General features: G+C 39.9%; 1 protein-coding gene across 4 annotated transcripts in view; it reads left to right on the top strand.

Moving 5' to 3' along the window:
* DST (dystonin) overlaps positions 1 to 21,053 on the top strand; it is a gene marked incomplete at its 5' end in the record, with an annotated part of 401,175 nt that overhangs the window by 254,405 nt on the left and 125,717 nt on the right. For 2 of the 4 annotated variants that reach the window (XM_080806481.1, XM_080806482.1), the window contains 4 exons: positions 6,721 to 6,849; positions 9,260 to 9,348; positions 10,314 to 10,449; positions 20,463 to 20,615. In XM_080806481.1, coding sequence (XP_080662607.1) covers positions 6,721 to 6,849; positions 9,260 to 9,348; positions 10,314 to 10,449; positions 20,463 to 20,615 — 507 coding nt within the window. Of the gene's footprint in view, positions 1 to 327; positions 3,049 to 3,734; positions 6,629 to 6,720; positions 6,850 to 9,259; positions 9,349 to 10,313; positions 10,450 to 11,539; positions 17,009 to 17,136; positions 17,287 to 17,429; positions 17,646 to 17,818; positions 17,969 to 19,010; positions 19,245 to 20,462; positions 20,616 to 21,053 lie in introns of those variants that run through there. The other 2 variants (XM_080806480.1, XM_080806483.1) reach the window with 2 other exon arrangements.

Below are 21,053 nucleotides of genomic sequence, written 5' to 3'. Positions count from 1 at the left end.
TAGCTAATTTTTAAAACAAAATTATTCCTGAGACACCAAAAAAATAAAAAAAAATTTAAAAAAAGGTCATTTGGCTTAGCTACCATGACACGAAAGGGGTTTTTGTTTTGTTTTGTTTTTTTTGTCCTCTCCCATTGCTGACTTTCTGAAGCTTCGTCTCTGAAGAAGGTGATGGTGCTGGTGGCAGTGCTGGTGATGGGAATGGAGATCATATTCATTCTGCTTTTGGTTTCCCTTGTTTTTATAAGCATTTTCATGAACATCGCTTCAGGTTTTTAAAGATAAATTTGAACAGGACAAGTTTGATGCTTGTAAACTCTCTTGTAGATTAAAAGATGTAAGGAGACTTCTGAACATGGGGCATATTCAGATCTTCTTCAGCGACAGAAGGCGACAGTGATTGAGAATAGCAAACTTACGGGAAAAATAAGTGAGTTGGAGAAAATGGTGGCTGAACTAAAGAAACAAAAGTCTCGAGTAGAGGAGGAACTTCCAAAGGTCAAGGAGGCTGCGGAAAATGAATTGAGAAAGCAGCAGAGAAATGTAGAAGACATTGCTCTGCAGAAAATCCGGGCCGAGAGTGAAGCCAAGCAGTACCGCAGGGAGCTGGAGACCATCGTGAGGGAGAAGGATGCTGCAGAGCGGGAGCTGGAGCGGGTGAGAAAGCTAACGTTGGAGGCCGAGGCCAAAAGAGCGGCGGTGGAAGAAAACCTTCTGAACTTCCAGAACCAGTTAGAGGAGAACACCTTTACAAGAAGAACCCTGGAAGATCATCTCAAAAGAAAAGATTCTAGTCTCAATGACTTGGAGCAACAAAAAAATAAGTTAATGGAAGAATTGAAGAGAAAGAGAGACAATGAGGAGGAACTCTTGAAGCTGATAAAGCAGATGGAAAAAGACCTAACGTTTCAAAAACAGATAGCAGAGGAGCAGTTAAAAGAGAAGCAGAAGATTGAATCGGAAGCAAGAAGAAAAAGAAGTGAAATTCAGTATTCGTGTAGAGAAAGTGTGTTGCCACAGGCCACGTCATACAGAGGAGTTGCAGATCTTCAGAGAGAGCAGGACAGACAGAAAACAGAGGAACTCAAGCAGCAGGTCGATGAGCTGACAGTCGCCAATAGAAAGGCTGAAAAAGACATGAGAGAACTGAAGTATGAGCTGAATGCCCTGCAGCTTGAAAAAACTTCATCTGAGGAAAAGGCTCGTTTGTTGAAAGAAAAATTGGATGAAACCAATAACACGCTGAAGTGCCTTAAGTTAGAGTTGGAAAGGAAGGATCAGGTAGAGGAAGGGTATTCCCAGCAGCTCAGAGAACTGGGTAGGCAGTTGAACCAAACCACAGACAAAGCTGAGGAAGTCATGCAAGAAGCTAATGACCTGCGGAAAATAAAGCACAATTATGAAGTGGAATTAGAATTTCTTCAACAAGAGAAAGGGAAACTGCAAAGAGAAGTAGACAGAATCACTAAAACCCATGCTATAGCTGAGAGGAATATTCAGCATTTAAATTCGCAAGTTAATTCTTTCCAGGCTGAGAAGGAATCCTCTAATGAAAGAATACGATTCTGCCAGAGAAAGTCAGATCATCTCAAAGAACAATTTGAGAAAAGCCATGCACAGCTGCTTCAAAATATTAAAGCTGAAAAAGAAAATAATGAAAAAATCCAGAAGCTTAATGAAGAATTGAAGAAAAGTAATGAGTGTGCAGAAATGCTAAAACAAAAGGTAGATGAGCTTACGAGGCAGAATAGTGAAACCAAATTAATGATGCAAAGAATTCAAACTGAATCAGCGAATGTAGTTTTGGAGAAACAAGCTATCCAGCAAAGATGCGAAGCCCTAAAAATTCAAGCGGATGGTTTTAAAGATCAGCTACGCAACACCAATGAACACTTGCATAAACAGACAAAGACAGAGCAGGATTTCCATAGAAAAATTAAATGCCTAGAGGAAGACCTGGCCAAAAGCCAAAATTTAGTCAGTGAGTTTAAGCAAAAGTGTGACCAGCAGAACATCATCATCCAGAACACTGAGAAGGAAGTCCGGAGTCTGAGTGCGGAGCTGAGCGCCTCCAAAGAGGAAAAGCGACTAGGGGAGCAGAAGGTACAGCTACAGCAAGCTCAGGTGCAGGAGTTAAATAACAGGCTGAAAAAAGTGCAAGACGAGCTGCACTTAAAGACGATAGAGGAGCAGATGACCCACAGAAAGATGGTTCTGTTTCAGGAGGAATCGGACAAGTTCAAGCGCTCTGCGGAGGAGTTTCGGAAAAAGATGGAAAAGTTAATGGACTCCAAAGTTATCACTGAAAACGATATTTCAGGCATTAAGCTCGACTTTGTGTCTCTTCAGCGAGAGAACTGCAGAGCTCAGGAGAACGCTAAGCTCTGTGAGACAAATATCAGAGACCTTGAAAGACAGCTTCAGCAGTATCGCGAGCAAATGCAACAAGGGCAGAATGTGGAAGCAAATCATTACCAGAAATGTCGGAAACTTGAAGACGAGCTGGTAGCCCAGAAACGTGAAGTTGAACGTCTGAAGCAAAAGATGGATCAACAGATAAAGGAACACGAACATCAATTAGTTTTGCTCCAGTGTGAAATCCAAAAAAGGAATCCGGCCAAAGACTGTCCCTTCAAACCAGATTTTGAGATGACAGTAAATGAGTGCCAGCACTCTATGGATGTGCCCTCTAGGACCACAGGGCAGCTTCACCCTGCGACCCGGTCTCCTCTGCTGAGACGGAATCAAGACCCACAGCAATCGGAAGAAAAATGGCAGCATCGGGGTGTTGAGCAAATACCAAAGGAAGTCCAGTTCTGGCCGTCAGGGGGTCCACTTGAGAAAGAGAAAAGCCAGCAGTGTTACTCTGAGTATTTTTCTCAGACAAGCACCGAATTACAGATAACTTTTGATGAGTCAAACCCTATTACAAAACTCTCCGAAATTGAGAAGATAAGAGATCAAGCTCTGTACAGTTCCAGACCACCAGTTAGGTATCAAGATGGCAAGTGCGAAATGGACCTGGCGAAGCTTTTGGCCCCCTTGGAGGTATACTCTGGATTCTGAGACCTTATCAGCTACCTCATGCCAAGTTTCCTCTCTTATTTCCTTTCTCAGCTAGACTAAAACTTTTTTAACAATGTTTAAGAGATTGGCTCCTTGTAGTTCTGACAGAAAATTATGCTGTAGTTTTCTAGTGATTGGCTTGAATCTTTACTACAAGTTCTCATTCTTTAGTTTTTAAATGGCTGAGATTAAGTACCTAGATGTAATGGTGATACAGTTATATTTATGGTATTATGTTCTGAAGAATTTTTTTTTTAAAGCTAGAGAAGCTAAGCAGTTCACTTTAATTTCTAAAGTTTCTTTGGACAAACTTCATCTCAAGTCTTTTTAAAATGTACCTTAAAAAAAAAAAAGATTTTATTTTTAAGTAATCCCTGTACCCAATGTGGGGCTTGAACTTACAACCCTGAGATTAATTTACACATGCCCTACCCACTGAGCCACCCAAGCGCCCCTAAATGTACCATTTTAGTACCTTAATTGTCATCTAAAGTAAACTTCAGACTCTCAAAATACCATTACTTGTCCCTGACCCCTCTTTGGTTTGAAAATTTTCCTCTCTCTACTTAACTTTCATTATTGTAGGAATTACATTTGGATTAAGGATGGGTAAAAGTGACATAATGTTCTTTAGATGATTTGTAACGTCTCATAAATTCCTGTTACAGATAGCTCAGAACAAGCAGTATGATATGCACACAGAAGTCACCACATTAAAACAAGAGAAGAGCCCAGGCCCCAGTGCCGAGGAATGGATGCTTGGAGGGTGCAGAGCACCTGGTGGACTCCAGAGAGATTTGCTTAAGAAAGGCTCAGAACCAGAGACCTTCCAGAACGTGGATGGCGATCACACGTGTTCAGTTAGGGATGATGAATTTAAATTCCAGGGGCTCCGGCGCACTGTGACTGGTAGGCAGTTGGTTGAAGCCAAGCTTCTGGATGCAAAAACAGTTGAGCAGCTGCGACTTGGTCTCAAGACTGTTGACGAAGTTCAGAAAACGCTTAGCAAGTTTTTGACAAAAGCCACCTCCATTGCGGGCCTTTACCTAGAATCCACAAAAGAAAAGATTTCCTTTGCCTCAGCAGCCAAGAAAATCATAATAGACAAAATGATGGCTTTAGCATTTTTAGAAGCTCAGGCTGCAACAGGTTTTATAATTGACCCCAATTCAGGTCAGACATACTCTGTTGAAGATGCAATTCTGAATGGAGTTATTGACCCCGAATTCAAAATTAGGCTCCTTGAGGCAGAGAAGGCAGCCCTGGGATATTCATATTCTTCTAAGACGTTGTCAGTGTTCCAAGCTATGGAAAATAGAATGCTTGACAGGCAAAGAGGTAAACACATGTTGGAGGCCCAGATTGCCAGTGGGGGAGTCATTGACCCTGTGAGGGGCATCCGCATTCCTCCAGAAGTTGCTGTGCAGCAAGGCTTGTTAAACAATGCCATCCTACAATTTTTACACGAGCCATCCAGCAACTCAAGAGTCTTTCCTAATCCCAACAACAAGCAAGCTCTCTATTACTCCGAATTACTGCGAATGTGTGTATTTGATGTAGATTGCCAGTGCTTTCTGTTTCCCTTTGGGGAGAGGAACATTTCCAATCTCAATGTAGGCAAAACCCATAGGATTTCTGTAGTAGATACTAAAACGGGAGCAGAACTGACTGCATATGAGGCTTTCCAGAGAAACCTAATTGAAAAAAGTACCTACCTAGAGCTTTCAGGGCAACAGTATCAGTGGAAGGAAGCCACGTTTTTTGAATCCTACGGGCATCCTTCTCATATGCTGACTGATACTAAAACGGGGTTACAGTTCAATATTAATGAAGCTGTAGAGCAGGGAACTGTGGACAAAGCCTGGGTCAGAAAGTATCAGGAAGGGCTCATCACACTTACAGAACTCGCTGATTCCTTGCTGAGCCAGCTGGTTCCCAAGAAAGATTTGCACAGTCCTATTGCCGGCTACTGGCTGACCACCAGTGGGGAAAGGATCTCTGTCCTAAAGGCCTCCCGCAGGAATTTGGTTGACCGGATTACTGCCCTCAGATGCCTTGAAGCCCAAGTCAGCACAGGGGGGATAATTGATCCTCTCACTGGCAAAAAATACCGGGTGGCAGAAGCTTTGCATAGAGGCCTCGTGGACGAGGGGTTTGCCCAGCAGCTGCGACAGTGTGAGGTGGTAATCACAGGGATTGGCCATCCTGTCACTAACAAAGTGATGTCAGTGGTGGAGGCTGTCAATGCAAATATCATAAGTAAGGAAATGGGAATCAGATGTTTGGAATTTCAGTACTTGACAGGGGGTTTGATGGAGCCACAGGTTCATTCCCGGTTGTCAATTGAAGAGGCTCTCCAAGTGGGCATCATAGATGTTTTCATTGCTACGAAACTCAAAGATCAGAAGTCCTATGTCAGAAATATAATATGCCCTCAAACGAAAAGAAAGTTGACATACAAAGAAGCTTTAGAGAAAGCTGATTTTGATTTCCACACAGGTCTTAAACTCTTAGAGGTATCCGAACCTTTGATGACTGGGATTTCTAGCCTCTACTATTCTTCATAAAAGGACATGTTTAAATAACTTTGCGCAGGGGTGATGCTCTCCCTCTCTTCATGTGATCTGTCCAGAGCATGACAATATCAGTTAAATACACAGCCTAGCGATTATGTCACCTACTCAGAGCACTGTTAATTTCTTGAGGACTGGAAATAGCTGACTGTTTAGGAGAGAGAGTAATTTTTAAATTGAAAGTAACAAATTATTTACTGTTCTTCAAAGTGGTTTCCTTTAGCTTTTAGGTTAGTGGTTTTGTTTTGGTTTTGTCTTGATCTTGCCTACACTAAAATAAAGGTATTTTACCTAGAATATGGAGTAAGCTTGATGAACTCCAGCAAGTTTATAGCATCCTTTCTTCAGAATTCTTCATTGTAGAATAGATCCAGCCAGACGTTAGGACTCATTTTTAAAATGATCCATTACATTCGCTCAAAGAGTACTTCAGAGGGCACCATGGAATCAAAGAGAAGGATGTAAATTTGTCCCCTTTGCCCACCTCATCTATGAAGCTACAGTGTTTTTCTCCTTGAAAAGGGAAAAAGTTTCTAGTTTTTCTTACATTATAACCTTTACATAATAAATGTTTGCCACAATCTTCCATTTCCACATAGAGTCTATAATTAAAAGTAGCATTATTGTGTGTTAGAAGAAGGGGAGAGATATTTCTTCATTCTGTATATTTTTCATGTGTGTGTACATATTCATGGTTCTTTCCGATTTCCATTTTGATACTTTTCTGTCTAGACCACTGTGATTGTAATGCTAATGCAAAGGCAGCAATTCAAAGATCTTTTAGTGCTTCATGAATAAAATTGAGTTTTTTTTATTTGTCTATATTGATAGACCAGCTGGGAGGTTAGACTGATCATTCTAGAGTGTCACAGCTTTCTTTGCTACCATAAACATTGTGGAAGTACATCTGCCATGTGATGTGATAAACATGGTTCAGTGAATGAATAAAATGCTCAGTATACTGTGTGTGATTAAAACATATTTTTACATTCTTATTTTCTGTGGAAAGGTCCATTTAACAGCTGAAACATTTACTGGAATATATCTTTTTTTTTTTTTTTTAACCACTCACAATTGTCAGAGGTCACTGGAAGAAGAAAAGAAAGAACATGTTGAAAAAGCCAAAGAATTACAGAAATGGGTATCAAATATCAGCAAGACATTGAAAGATGGTGAGAAGGGTGGAAAATCTACCTTCTCTAAACAAAAGGTATTCACTGAGGTTCTGGTTAAATAATAATAATAGTGGGTAGAATTTACTGAATTGACACAACCTAAAAAAATTGTAGGCAGTTACAATGAGGGTCAGAGAGGTTAAGTAACCTGTCCAAGGAATCACAGTTTGTAGCAGAAGGAAGTGTCTCTGCTTACAAAGCCTGAATTCTATTAGCCTTACTGTTGCTGCTCCTAGTGGTTAGATCTGCTTCTTGATTATAGTGAAGAGAGTTTCTAAGGCGCTGAGTCATTCTGTTTTGTGCCCAGAGTAAACCCACGTACTCTTTATAGTAAAACTATGTGGTCTCGTTCTTAAAAAGGTAAACGAAAATGTTAAAGAACAAAAGAAATACAAAACGGGGGTATTAACATTTTTGAGGATTTCATGTACTTTCCTAGGTCTTTGTCTTTTACAAAAAGGCAATCACTGGAAATTCTAGATTCTTTCCCTTACCTAAGTGAATTCTTTCACGCTGTGGGCTCTCTTCTGTTCCCCAGCTGCCTGGCCGCAGTTGGGTAGCCAGCTCGTGAGATGTTAGTGCCCCGTGATGTCCGTTGGACAGTACCATGTGAAGCTCTTTGGGCGTTGTTGAGCTAAGGTCCAGTGTTGATGCTCACCAGTAACAGCACTGGAATTGAGGCTGTACTAAAAAACATTAAGTTCCACTAAATTAAGCAGCTTTTTTCCTCAAATACTTTTCCTATACTTGCCCCCCTTGCCTCTGCCCTGCCTTTTGGAAATAATGGGGCCATCATTAGCTTCCTTTTCTCACTCTGCATCAATGTTCACTTGTCATCAGTTGAAACAGACATTGTTGACATAATTAAATAGGGGGAAACTTCAATGTCTTGTCTAATTTGGGCTATGATATCAGGCGGATGTAACTGATCTAGGCTCCCCATTGGAGAAGTTTATAGACCTGAGTGTATACTTGAATTAGTATTCAGTTGAAATAAAGCCATATTAGCTCATAGTCCTACATACTATATTTCCTATTAGTGTGGAAGAAATCAGAAGTTGGAAAGCAATTACATTTGGTGTTTTAAACTCCAAACCTTCAAAGTAACTTTGTGCCAATATTTAGTTTAAAATACCCTATCCCGGGGCGCCTGGGTGGCTCAGTGGGTTAAAGCCTCTGCCTTCGGCTCAGGTCATGATCCCAGGGTCCTGGGATCGAGCCCCGCATCGGGCTCTCCGCTCCGCGGGGAGCCTGCTTCCTCCTCTCTCTCTCTGCCTGCCTCTCTGCCTACTTGTGATCTCTCTCTCTCTCTGTCAAATAAAATAAAATCTTTAAAAAAAAAAAATAAAAATAAAATACCCTATCCGTCTTACCCCCACCCCATCAGATAAGGCAAGAACTAAAGTAGGGATACAAACTTTAGCAAGGATTTCTTGGGAGAACAAGTTTTTTTTGAGAGATGTAGATTACAAAGCTTGATATTTTCTTATTCTGCAGTTTTATAAATTCCCCCCAAACTTTACTAAATCCATTTTAGATCTAGGAGACCTAAAAGTAGACAGACACTTTTAAAATGCAGATCATCACTTAAATTATAAATCTCTAATAAATGCTTGATGGTCTTTCTGTTAAGTGAAATTTAAGGTACTTTGATAGAATAATGTGTGTTAAAAATCAGTATGGCCTCGTGATTACCTATAACCGTGAAAAACAGACTTTAAGTTCACTCTGTTCTGAATGAAGTCCATTGAGGGAAAATATACCTTTTCATTTGCCTATCACTTCCTCTCATTTCTGCTCCTCTAAAAGGGTGGCAGTCAGTTTCTGAAATAGAGTATTCAGAAATGATAGGTTGAGACATTAGGAGAAAATGTTACAACTTCTTGCTTTTCCTCAGATCAATTTCATTCCCATGTCACTGATGAATTTTGCAAATTTTAGAAATGATTTAACCTTGATCTGCAGATCTACAGATTCATGCTTTCACCATAATTTTTTCAAAAGGAGCAGGGCATGCAGGAGCTTGGGGGAGGCCAGATACTCTTATGGAGCAGTGGACCATGTTCATGGGTTTTTGAGTGCTGCACCACACAAGGATGACACTGGGCCAGTGAAGAACCTCTGGACATGTGGGATAGTTAGGGCAACCTTTATTCACAGTTGGGCTGTGACAAATGTGAGGACCACGTACTGCTGTATTATCACTTCCTAATGGAAACGGGGGCATTATGGTTAGAGAGAGACCTCTCTTAATCTTTATTCTAGATAAAGTACTCTTCTTATCCAGGCTTGTACACTGATAATAACTGATTGGTTATTAACTTGGGCCACTCAGAAAGTAGACCCATCACTTGGATCTTAATTAAAACCTGATTAGTTTTTAATAATTACTATTTTTTAGTCTTTATGAGGGGAGAGTTTGAGTACGTTTTCTTAACCTTGCAGATTTCCAGTGAAGAAATATCAACCAAAAAGGAGCAATTATCTGAAGCACTTCAAACCATGCAGCTATTTTTGGCAAAACATGGAGACAAGTATGTTGGTTTTCATTAGCTCTTTTATTCAAAGTAGAGAAGTTGTCTTCATGTTAAGCAGAGCAAAAGCTGGTAAATTTTCATTGAGATTTTAAAAATCAAACTCAGAAATTTATTTAATATACAGCTATAAACTTAGCAATTTAACAGTTACTTTTAGTCACTTATAGTCTTTACCAAAATCCTAAAATGTACCTATTATACACATATATTAGTGATAAAAAAACAGGCTCCGAGAGATTAAGAGTGGGTAGCTAGTGAGTGGTAAAGATTCGAAGCCAAGTTTTAATTCTAAATAGTATTTTCTGTGACTCTCTATGACTTTACTTTTTGGAAAATATGTATGAATATCTTCATTTTCTTTGCTGAGACTTATGATAACCTGGTTTCTCATATTTTGGTCTTACTTTTTCCAAAAGGTACTTCATGTATTTCAGCCAGTGCCTCAGGCGGGAAGAAATCTGTCCTTTTCTTAAATCCTTTTTGGGGCTGTCCCCAAGATTATGCCACAATGACTTTGTATTGTACCTTAGAGAATCAGGTTAATTTCCTTGTTAATTTCATCTTTATTCATGCTTCAGTTTGAACAAGTTTCATCTTGAGTCATGCTATTATTCTGTCCCACTTCCATGTTGGAGCTAACAATAGAATATTTCCCTCTGTTGGATAACAGTGTTGTTATTTTAGAAATGTGTGTGTATGCTAGAGAAGTGCTCATGTATTTGTTTACGGGCTTCTCTCTGTCTTTCTCAGGCGAGGGAAGGGTTCCTGGATGTGTAAGGGCCATCCTTAAATTTTATACACATTCTGAGACTTGAGCAATCTGTAAATGAAGATTTGTTTTACTTTATGATCATGTGCTTGTTTGGAAAAGGATTTTACTTTACAAAATCATTGAGCCTAATGTGTTGTCTGTATCACTTGAAAACTCTCATTCCTCTTTTCATGCTTTCTGGTTACTTTAGAATGACAGATGAAGAAAGAAATGAATTGGAAAAACAAGTGAAATCTCTTCAAGAAAGTTATAATTCTTTCTTCAGTGAATCTCTGAAACAACTACAAGAATCACAAACCTTAGGAGATAAAAAGGTAGAGGAGAAGGTAATATATTTAAAACATGAAGCTGTTTCAAGAGTCTTAGTTTTATCGCATGGTTGTAGAAATGTATGTCAGTGATAAATGACCTTAAATTCGTGTACATGGAAAAAACATGGATGGAGTTTATCTAAGTATTTAGAGATTTCAGTGTTGTTTATTAAATGCAGTCTTACACTTGCTGTCATCAGTTTCTGTGACATCTTAATCTCTGCCTTGCATGGTAAAAGAAAAGAATCATTCATTTTTCTAACTCTTCTCTTTAAAAGCCATTCTTCTACTGCTGTATTAGGTATTTTACTATATAAATATGATGTTATAAAATAGCCTCGACTCATCTTTAAAGATGACACTAGAGTGTTATGCACTAGTTTCATTTTCAGAGATAGCCATGAGATTTACTGGAGAAATACTGGGCCATTTGTTCTAGTGAGGATGCCCTAGCATCTTCTTAAAATGTAAGAGGAATCACTTAAAATTTGGCCAGTCGTTAAACTTTTGAAACTTGACAATACATATTCATAATATTCGACATAATATTCGGTGTTGAAAAAGTTATCTTTGTATTCAATTCCCTTACTCCCTGGAATACTATACACAGTATTTGTCACATTTTAGGGGTATGTAACAGTTTTTCTGGTTCATTAGTTTTTTACTGTCTGCAAAGAAGTCTGTATGCTGTAAACATCAATAGCATGGGGTTTGGTACTCTCTTTCATGTCAGTCAACTAATCTCACACAATTGCAGAGAGCATGATTTGCCTTCTTAGGTATGTGTTCTGTTTTCTCACTATCATCATTTACTCTGTTGTGTCCTCACTAACCTTGTTAATGTACACAATATTAAGTTTTCAATTCACAGATGCATGTTGTTTTCAAAGCTTTTATCACATCCTGTGCTGTTGAATAGATCACTGACATAGATCACTTGTGCATTTGAGCTGCCTAACATTCACAGCATTGCTGCGCCTTGGTAAGTAGAGGATTTTTATGTTGAAGCGTATTTATTTCTTAAAGGAATGCAAACTAAGTTTCATGAAATTCTGCCCACCCTTGGGTCACCGACTGACCTGAGAATTTTCTGTTCTCTTTTCAGCTGGATAAAGTGATTGCAGGCACCATTGATCAGACAACTGGAGAAGTCCTTTCCGTCTTTCAGGCCGTTTTAAGAGGCCTTCTTGACTATGACACAGGAATCAGGTTGCTTGAGACACAGCTAATGATTTCCGGTCTCATTTCACCAGAATTAAGAAAATGTTTTGACCTCCAAGATGCTGCAAGTCAGGGCCTTATTGATGAACAAGTTTTGTGCCAACTCAAAGAACTAAATCAAGTGAAGGAGATCATTTCTACTGTGTCATCTCCCACAATTCCAGTGCTGGAAGCTTTGGCCCAAGGCATGATATCAGAATCCATGGCCATGAGAGTTCTCGAGATACTGCTTTCCACAGGTTTTCTAGTCACTCCAGCCACAGGAGAACAGTTGACCCTGCAGAAGGCTTTTCAACAGAACCTGGTTTCCTCAGCACTATTTTCTAAAGTCCTGGAAAGGCAAAACACATGTAAAGATCTTATTGACCCCTGCACCGCTGAGAAGGTGTCTTTAGCAGATATTATACAAAGAAGTATTTTACAGGAAAACACTGGGTTGCGGCTTCTACCTGTGAGACCGCAAGAAGGAGGCAGAATAACATTAAAATGTGGAAGAAACATAAGCATTTTAAGGGCAGCTCATGAAGGTCTCATAGACCGTGAAACAATGTTTAGGTTATTAGGTGCACAGCTTCTTTCCGGGGGTCTCATCAGTTGCAGCTCTGGTCAGAGAATGACCGTTGAAGAAGCTGTGGCAGAAGGGGTGATTGACAGAGACATGGCTAACAGTATTCTCACATACCAGGTTCAAACAGGTGGAATCATCCACTCAGACCCTCCTAAACGTTTGACGGTGGACGAAGCGGTCCAGTGTGATCTAATTACTTCAAGCAGTGCTCTTTTGGTCCTAGAGGCTCAGCGAGGCTATGTTGGACTCATTTGGCCTCACTCTGGTGAAATATTTCCTACATCGTCTTCCTTGCAGCAAGAATTGATTACAAATGAGTTGGCATACAAAATCCTGAATGGCAGGCAGAAAATAGCTGCTCTTTATATTCCAGAAACTTCTCAAGTCATTGGTTTGGATGTTGCTAAGCAGCTGGGAATTATAGATAATAACACAGCATCGATTTTGAAAAATATAATGCTGCCTGACAAAATGCCAGATTTGGGAGGTTTAGAAGCTTGTAAAAATGCCAGAAGATGGCTCTCTTTCTGTAAATTCCAACCATCCACAGTCCATGATTACAGGCAAGAAGAGGATGTTTTTGATGGAGAAGAGCTGGTGGCAACTCAGAGCTCAGAACAAACTAAAAAATTATTTCTGTCTTATTTGATGATAAATAGCTATATGGATGCAAACACAGGGCAGAGGCTCTTGCTGTATGATGGAGACTTGAATGAGGCTGTTGGGATGCTGCTGGAAGGCTGTAGTACAGAATTTGAGGGCACACCCATCAAAGAATGTCTTGATACCTTAAGACTCCCAGGTGTTTTTCTGAATAATGCTCCAAGTGAAGAAAAGAATGACAGTATAGCTTCGCCGAGTAGTTTTGGTCCATGTCATTGTAGAGAACCTAAGCATAAAGAAATCCCTGAAGATAGAAAGCATGCCATAGATGAAGAGTTTAATGAAATGGAAAATACCAGTAGTGAATTCTGTGAGTCAGAAAACCTGGCAAATAGAATAGCAACTGATCATATAGTCAAGACTTCATCCAGTTTGTGTGTTTCCAATTCTGCGTCCCATTCAACACAGCCTGGACTTGTAGCAGTTGGCATGCTTAGACAAGACTCTGAAGACATAATTAAAAACAGTGAAAATCAAGGTCAAGTTGGAACAAGTGAACATGTCGGTGAATGTAGTCATTCTAAAAATATTCAAAACTTTGCAAGTGATTCGATAACAAATCCTATTATGAAATCAAAAACTAGTAGGATCTGTGACTTGAATGAAAAAGAGAATGAAGATAATATAAGCAGGGATTTGACAATCTTTGACTATTCTCCCAGGCTGAGTGCCTTGCTAAGTCATGATAAATTGAGGAAAGACCAGGAAAGCCTTAATGACGTACCTACCCCAGAGAGCAATGGAAATAAATGTGAAGACTCCACATGGCCCCTCAGTGACCAAACCAAGCCGTCAGGTCAACGAATGGGAGAGACTTTTCAAGAGCAGTTTCTGGGAATTGCAGCGATCAATATCAGTTTACAGGGAGAACGCTGTCAGCAGAAACCTGTAAATATAGGTGACAGTCCTCCTCAGGTCCAGTCTCGCGATGATAAATGTATTTCAGAAACTTATGGCGAAGAGGAGAAATTGTGTGCTGCCTCTCCACAGAAACCTGAAGACAAGCCATCTGGGTCCAAAATGGAAGAGGACGCCTGTGCCATGACCCCGCAGGGCACATCTCCTGTTTTCAGTCCACTGCTGCTTGAAGGAACCATCGGTGCTGGCGACTATGAAACATCACTCCTGGATGATCAGCCAAGTGTGACAGAAACAGATACTGACAGTGAAGATGATTTTTATGATACTCCCTTGTTTGAAGATGACGACCATGATTCTCTGCTTCTGGAAGGGGACGATCGTGATTGTTTACAGCCTGAGGACTATGCCACACTGCAAGAGGAAACTGATGGGGCTGCTTCCTCTGGGGATGGGTTTTATGATGTTTCCAGAGAGAATGGAAGTTCTGTGATAGCCCAGGGGGCACTGGTTGACAGCCTAAGTGTGAAGGGAAGCCCAGAGTCTCCCCAGGGTGTTCTCATGGCTACCGAGAATGCTGGATTCCATCTTGGTGAGAAAATCCATTCAGGTTCAGTTGGCTCACACGAGGGCAACGGACCATTGCTGGAAACCGTATCAGAAAGGGAAAACTCGAACAGCCTTGAAGGTGATGAGTCTGACTCATTGACTGATTATGAAATTGGAGAAAGAAAAGAGAGCTTTAGTGCTTCGTTAAAATTTGATGACACTGGGTGTTGGAGAGGGAGAACAGAAGAACATATAACTGGACAAGAATTTACATCTGAGACTGAGCAGTTAGATTCTATGCAAAGTGGAGAAAGTTATGGGGGTTATGTATGTGACAGTGATGATGACGATGACGATGATGATGGCGATGATGAAGAAGGAGTAGAAGGTGACAGTGAGGAGCCCTGGTGCCAGGATAAGCCTGCAGATACAGATAGCCAGTTGCATGCCGCTGCAGTAGGTGAAAAGGAAAACACTCAGGACAGTCAGAGTGTTAATGAAAGAATTCTCCTGGATAGAATGCACAACTGCAGTTCTTTAGAAAACCAGCAATGTGTAAATGCTTTACAGCTAGAATCAACTAGTAAAAGGAGCTTGGTTATGGAAAGAAGTAACCTTCAAGAATATACAACTGAGGTTGTTGGAAAAAGCCCAGAAAATCTGTTGAATCATGAACTGGCCCTTAAGGATATAATGTTGCCGATCACTAAAGACGCTGAATCAGAAGACATCTTTGGCTCAGTAGCTATTTTACATAATACTGATACCTGTTCAACTTCTGAAGTAGATAACGATCTAATGAACCTGAAGATTAAGTTGATCGAAGGGCCAGAATGTACTGACTCTGTGAAAGGTGGAGATCCATATTCTGAGAATGTGACCCTTCCAGTCTGCTCCTCTTTTGATGCTACTATCATTTGTTCTGAGCCCAATTTAATAGGAAAGCCTGCTGAGGAAAGCCATTTGTCATCCATAGCCTCTGTAACTGCCAAGGAACATCAAGGAAATGAAAGAGGTCTGATTGCAAAGAAAGGCAACCAAAGCAGTATACTAATAGAAGATGAAACATCAGTTCATAAAGTGTGCTCAGGTAAAGGAGAGGTGCGAGGAGAAGGTCTACAAGAAGGTAACAGGTATCTTGGACTTTTGTCTAATGAAAGTACAATGGGGAGTCTTGATTTAGGTAATGATCAGTGTCCATTTCCACAAATCACAGACAGTGAAGAACATAATCAGAAAGGAGGCCTGAAAAAAGTAACTGTAACTCTTAGAGATGAACCAGAGAACCTACAGACAGTGGTATGCAAAAGTCCTGTTCAGTTTGAGAATCTTGAAGAAATATTTGACGCCTCAGTTTCCAAAGTAATCAGTGCTGACATGACTTCAGACATTCTGTTGTCCGAAGGGGATACAAGTACTGAGAGAGACTCATTCACTGATGGGCCTGAGAAAGACTCAGACCTGTTCACTTATTTAAAACATTGTGCAAAAGATGTAAAAGCAAAAGATGTCTCGAAACCCAGTGAAGGTATCCCAAGCTGTGTTCTAATAGCTTCCCCTGCTGTGAAGGGGCACGTGCAGTTCGGAGTAAATGATGCAAAAGAGAAGCCAGCTCTTACCCAGGAAATCTCACGCCTAAATGAGATGGCCCGACAGAGTGGTCCTTGTACTAAAGAAAGTGCCTCAGAAGGGGTAACAGGAATTGCTCAGTTCACACCAGAAAGGAAGGAAAGCACACTGTCAATCTTACCTCTTAGCAATGTGGAAGACCGGGGGGAAAATAACAATGTTGTGCCACCAGAACTCTGCACAAATGGAATAAGAAATGGTAACTCCAGGAGCCCTTTAAGCACAGCCTGCTCATTCTCAGAAATTAACAATAAGGTGGAAATAATTGAGCAACAGCAGCAAAAGGAACAAGCCTTGTCTCTAGGACTCCAAGAAAAGGAGGTTCAGTTTCCTGAGTTATCTCAGGTATTTGTTGAGGATGTAAAGGATATCTTAAAAAGTATACTGGAAGAAGGTCCTGTGAATCCTCAAGAGGTTGAAGAATCTTCAGTCTGTGCAGACACCAAAACTTTACTTCAAAACTTAATTAAAAGAGTTAGCACATCACAGTTGGCAAATGAAGCATCTGGTGTGCCCAGTGACTTTGAAGTCGGTGACTGTTCTGGGGTTTCCCCCATGAATAACTCACCAGAACTGAAAGCAGAGAGCAGCGATGATCCGTTCTGTATTGCAAATCTGAAGTCTGAGCTTCTCCTTGATATACTTAAGCAAAATCAGTATAGGCAGAAAATTACTGGAGCATTTGAATTGATAAAAGAATTAACCCAGATGGAGTATGAGCTAGAGAAAAGAGGTGTAACCTCTAAAGTTGCTCCATTGCAACTTGAAAATATTTTCTACAAGCTGCTGGCTGACATGTACTCAGAGAAAGTAGAACAGGTCAGTGACTTGAATCAAAAATCACCCACTATTCCTGAGATGGTGGATGAAAAGTCACACATTCTTGATCTTAAAAGCAAAGAAGGAAACCACTGTTCCCTTAGTTCACAAAATATAAAAAATATTAGACTAGAAAGTTCGACTGTGTGTACATCAGCATTGCCAAGTGATGAGAAGCTGGGGGAGCTATGCAGTGATACCCCAGACCATTTGGAAAGTATTTCAGGGTCAAAAGGAATGACCTCTGGAGATAGCTCAATGGAACAAGTAAGTTGATTTTACATTTTTATATGGCAGTAGCTGCATGACACATTTGGGAATAACCCCATATATTTTATTTGCTTTAAAAAACAATGTAAAGGCTATTGAATTAAAATGTCCAAATTTGTGTTTAGTTTTCCACTGAATTACAGCAGTGTTCACAGCACACATCAAAAATGCATGAGTATTTGGCTTTACTTCAAGATATGAAGCCCTCTTTAGACAGCCAGAAGTCTCTGGATAATAATCTGGAAGCTTTGAGGAACGAACTTAAACAGTTAGAGGTAAGAACTGTCCACTGCCTGTTAGAAATGGTTGTCAGCTGGTGTTAATTTGGAAAAATGAGCATTGGGCTTTACTCTTACATTTAGAATGGATTGTGATTGGTGTTTTCACTGAATGGTTCTGGGGTATCTGTTTTTCGCAGACATTTGAATTGGGATTGGCTCCAATTGCTGTTCTTTTAAGAAAAGACATGAAGTTGGCAGAAGAGTTTTTAGAGTCTCTTCCCAGTGACTTCCCCAGTGGACAGCTGGAGGAATTGAGGACTAGCCACCAAAATTTGCAGGCTGCTTTCTCTTCCCTCAGCAGTGTGTCTTCAGAAAGAATGAAACATGTCATGCTTGCGATTGACTCCGAAATGGTAGGCATCGAAGCATTTCATGCCAAGTCAGAATTTGAGTTTTGAAGAAAATTTGATTATTTGAAAATTTAGTCATGAGATGAAGTCTTTTGTTTCAGTTTAGGGCCTTGAAACAGTTTTTGTAGGAATTTGAAATTTGTTAATTGAAATGAACACATGATTTTATTTTCTAGTCTAAACTAGCAGTTTCCCATGAAGAATTTCTGCAGAAACTGGAGTCTTTCTCACATTGGATATCCGAGAAGAGCAAGTCTGTGAAGGATATTGAGATTGTGAATGTACAAGACGTTGAACATGTGAAGAGAAGTTTGGAATTTCTCAAGGCAAGTATCAAAATAAATGAGATAAAGTACATTTAAAAACCTCCAGGTTTAATATAACAATTGTTTATAAGAACAATCATGACTGCTAAATCTGAAAGGATTATTTCCTTCCTTGTCTCTAAGAGATGTTTGTTCATAACTAACACAACCATAAAATAATCACAACTTATGGTTATCATTCTGTTGCTTTCCCAACTGCCTTATCAGTCTCTTACCACCACTGACATCTTAAGATTTATATTCATGTGTGTATTAGTCACATAAATATGTAATTGTTAAATTAGTCTTAAAAGTACATCATAGTTCTTAACTTGAATAGCATGCCTCATGAATGATGTTTAGGCTCCTGGCCTGAGTCAGAAAACTGAAATTGTAGTTCATTGAATTTATGTTTCAGATTCTGCATTGGCTCATTTATGTGAAACCACAATTACATGATATTGTAAATATTAACAAGTAATATTTTAATGTTTATTTTCCCCTTTAACATGCCAAATGTATGTAAGTTTGGGTTTTTATCTTTTGTTAGAGTTATATTTTAAATGTGATATGGAGGCAAGATTAAAGTATTAAAATATTAAAATATAAAAAGATTAAAATATTCTTAGAGGAGGGGCACCTGGGTGGCTCAGTTGGTCAAGAATCCAACTCTTGATTTTGGCTCAGGTCATGATCTCAGGGTTGTGAGATCGAGCCCCTCTTTGGGCCCTGCACTCAGCAGGGAGTCTGCTTGAGATGCTCTCCTTCTCCGTCTGTCCCTCCTCCTGCACACACTCTCTAAAAAATAAGTTAGAGAAATTTAAAAAAAAATTCTTAGAGAAACTGTCTTCCCATATAATATTAAGTACCATAGTATTTAAATAATTTCATCATTACCATCCACTACTAGGTGCTGAATAGATTTTTGAGTAACCGAATCATGAAAACATGTCAGTAAAACCTTGAGTCCCTGATAGAAGAAACATATTTTTAAATATTGTCAATGCAAGTTTTATATTATGGCTTACTTCCCATTTTATAACTTGCACTGTTTTGTTCACAGAACGTGTTAAAAGACCTTGGACATACCAAAGTGCAGCTGGAGGCCACTGCCCTTGATGTGCAGTTCTTCATTTCTGAGTGTGCGCAAGACCTGTCTCCCAGCCAAAGCAAACAACTCCTGAGGCTCCTAAATACCACTCAGAAGTGTTTTCTTGATGTGCAGGAATCAGTAAATGCCCGGGTAGAGCACCTAGAGGCTCAGTTACAGCTAGAACAAGATCTTGATGATCAGAAGGTTTGCCTTTCTTTGTGGAGCTGGAATTCTTTGTTTTTAGTTCTTTTGTGTGAAACCTGTTATGTGGATACCACGGGATCCGGAAAGGCAGTTAGTGGACAGGGTATAATGGAGAGATGCTGGAATATATAAAAATATTGTTTTCCACAAGAAAGCTATAGTTTATTTTAATTTTTATGACTCCCTGAAACCACTGTTTTCAAGTGGGAGTCTTGATTTTTTGCGGGGGAGTAGGAAATACGGATGCACTCAGAAATTTCGATAACGTGATGAACATATGGACGAAGAAGGGTAAGGTATCTTTTCCCACTGGGAAGTAGGAGGGCACAGCAGCACGGAGCATGGGCTCTGGAGTCAGACTGGCTGAGCTCACCTCCCAGCTACCCTCAGTCATGTGTGACCTAGGGCACATCGCTCAATCATGGTTTTCTCAGTGGTAAATGTGAAATAGTAACGGTGCTTACCTGGTAGTATTATGAGCACTAATAAAAGAATGACTGTAAAACACATGGTATTTTACTTGCCTGGCATGTGTTAGGCTTCTAGGAAACATGATCAGTGGCTATAAGATGCATAACTAGTGTATAAATAGTAGGAAAAGGAAAGGTCCAAGTATTAGTACTGATTTACCAAATTAATCTCTTAATAGAGTGAATTATATTAGAGTGCTACATCTAATAGCAATAATGAGCAGAGGGTTGGGCATAGTGATTAAGTAAAAACATTGCATGCAGTGCTCCTTTTATTATTTCTTAAAACCCCTAGGCGTTGTCTTTTGCATGATAACCTAAGTACACACAGCAGATACGTTAACAGACAAACCACAACTAACTTCTGTTTTGATATCCTTTTGCAGAATTAATTGTGTGTGTCGCAGGTTTCAAGAGCTTAAGAACATGGAATGTTCCTTCCTGTGGGTCAGAAGCTCCATCTCTTACCCATATGCATGGCCAGTATTCTCCTGAGCAGTTTCATCCGAACATGAGCTCCTTCTTTGTATACGGGACATGCTCTTACTTTCTGTGTCACCTTGCTCCATACGTACCCCACTGCTATCATGTTTACAGCATACACAGAAAAACTTGCAAGATATGTTCTGATTTTGCAGTTAGAACTCGTAAAATGTGCAAAACTTGCAAAATGTGTTCTCATAAGGAGGAATCACAATAGTGAGTTTATCACCACACATCTAAGGTGCTTTGATTTTGCCCTGTTTAGATTGTGGCAGAACGTCAGCAGGAGTACAAAGAGAAACTCCAAGGAATATGCGATCTCCTTACCCAGACTGAAAACCGCCTCATTGGTCACCAGGAAGCCTTCGTGATTGGAGATGGCACAACTGAGTTAAAGAAGTATCAGTCCAAGCAGGAGGTAAAATTTGGTGTTGCATCAGCAGCTTTCTGTACTAAGTTTGATTAGTATTATTAGCAAATCATGTCAGCTATTCTGAGCCAAGGTGAGCTTTCAACTTGATACTAAGAGTTACATTTCCAGCTTCAAGAAAACCAATAATTTTCTTGACTGGTGTTGGTGAGATATTGAGGGAAGGGGCCATAAAGGAGGTTGCTAATGGAAGTACCTTGTGTGAGGAGTTAAAACTTGTCTCCCCTTAGGGCCAGCTCACTCAGTTGTACAATAGCCATTTGTCTGGGTTCTTTCTCTTTCTTAACTTCCTATTTCTTTCATCTTTCTCCACAATTTGTCCCTCTTCATCAAATGAACAAACAATAAAAAGAGGTAAAGATAGCCTGATTTGGTGTCAGGAGAAAGAACATTCTCGTGATAACTAGACAGCTCTTGGTTCACATC

This window comes from Martes martes (genome assembly GCF_963455335.1).
Source record: "Martes martes genome assembly, chromosome: 6".
Taxonomy (NCBI): Eukaryota; Metazoa; Chordata; class Mammalia; order Carnivora; family Mustelidae; genus Martes; species Martes martes.
This window is presented reverse-complemented; position numbering and strand designations above follow the sequence as displayed.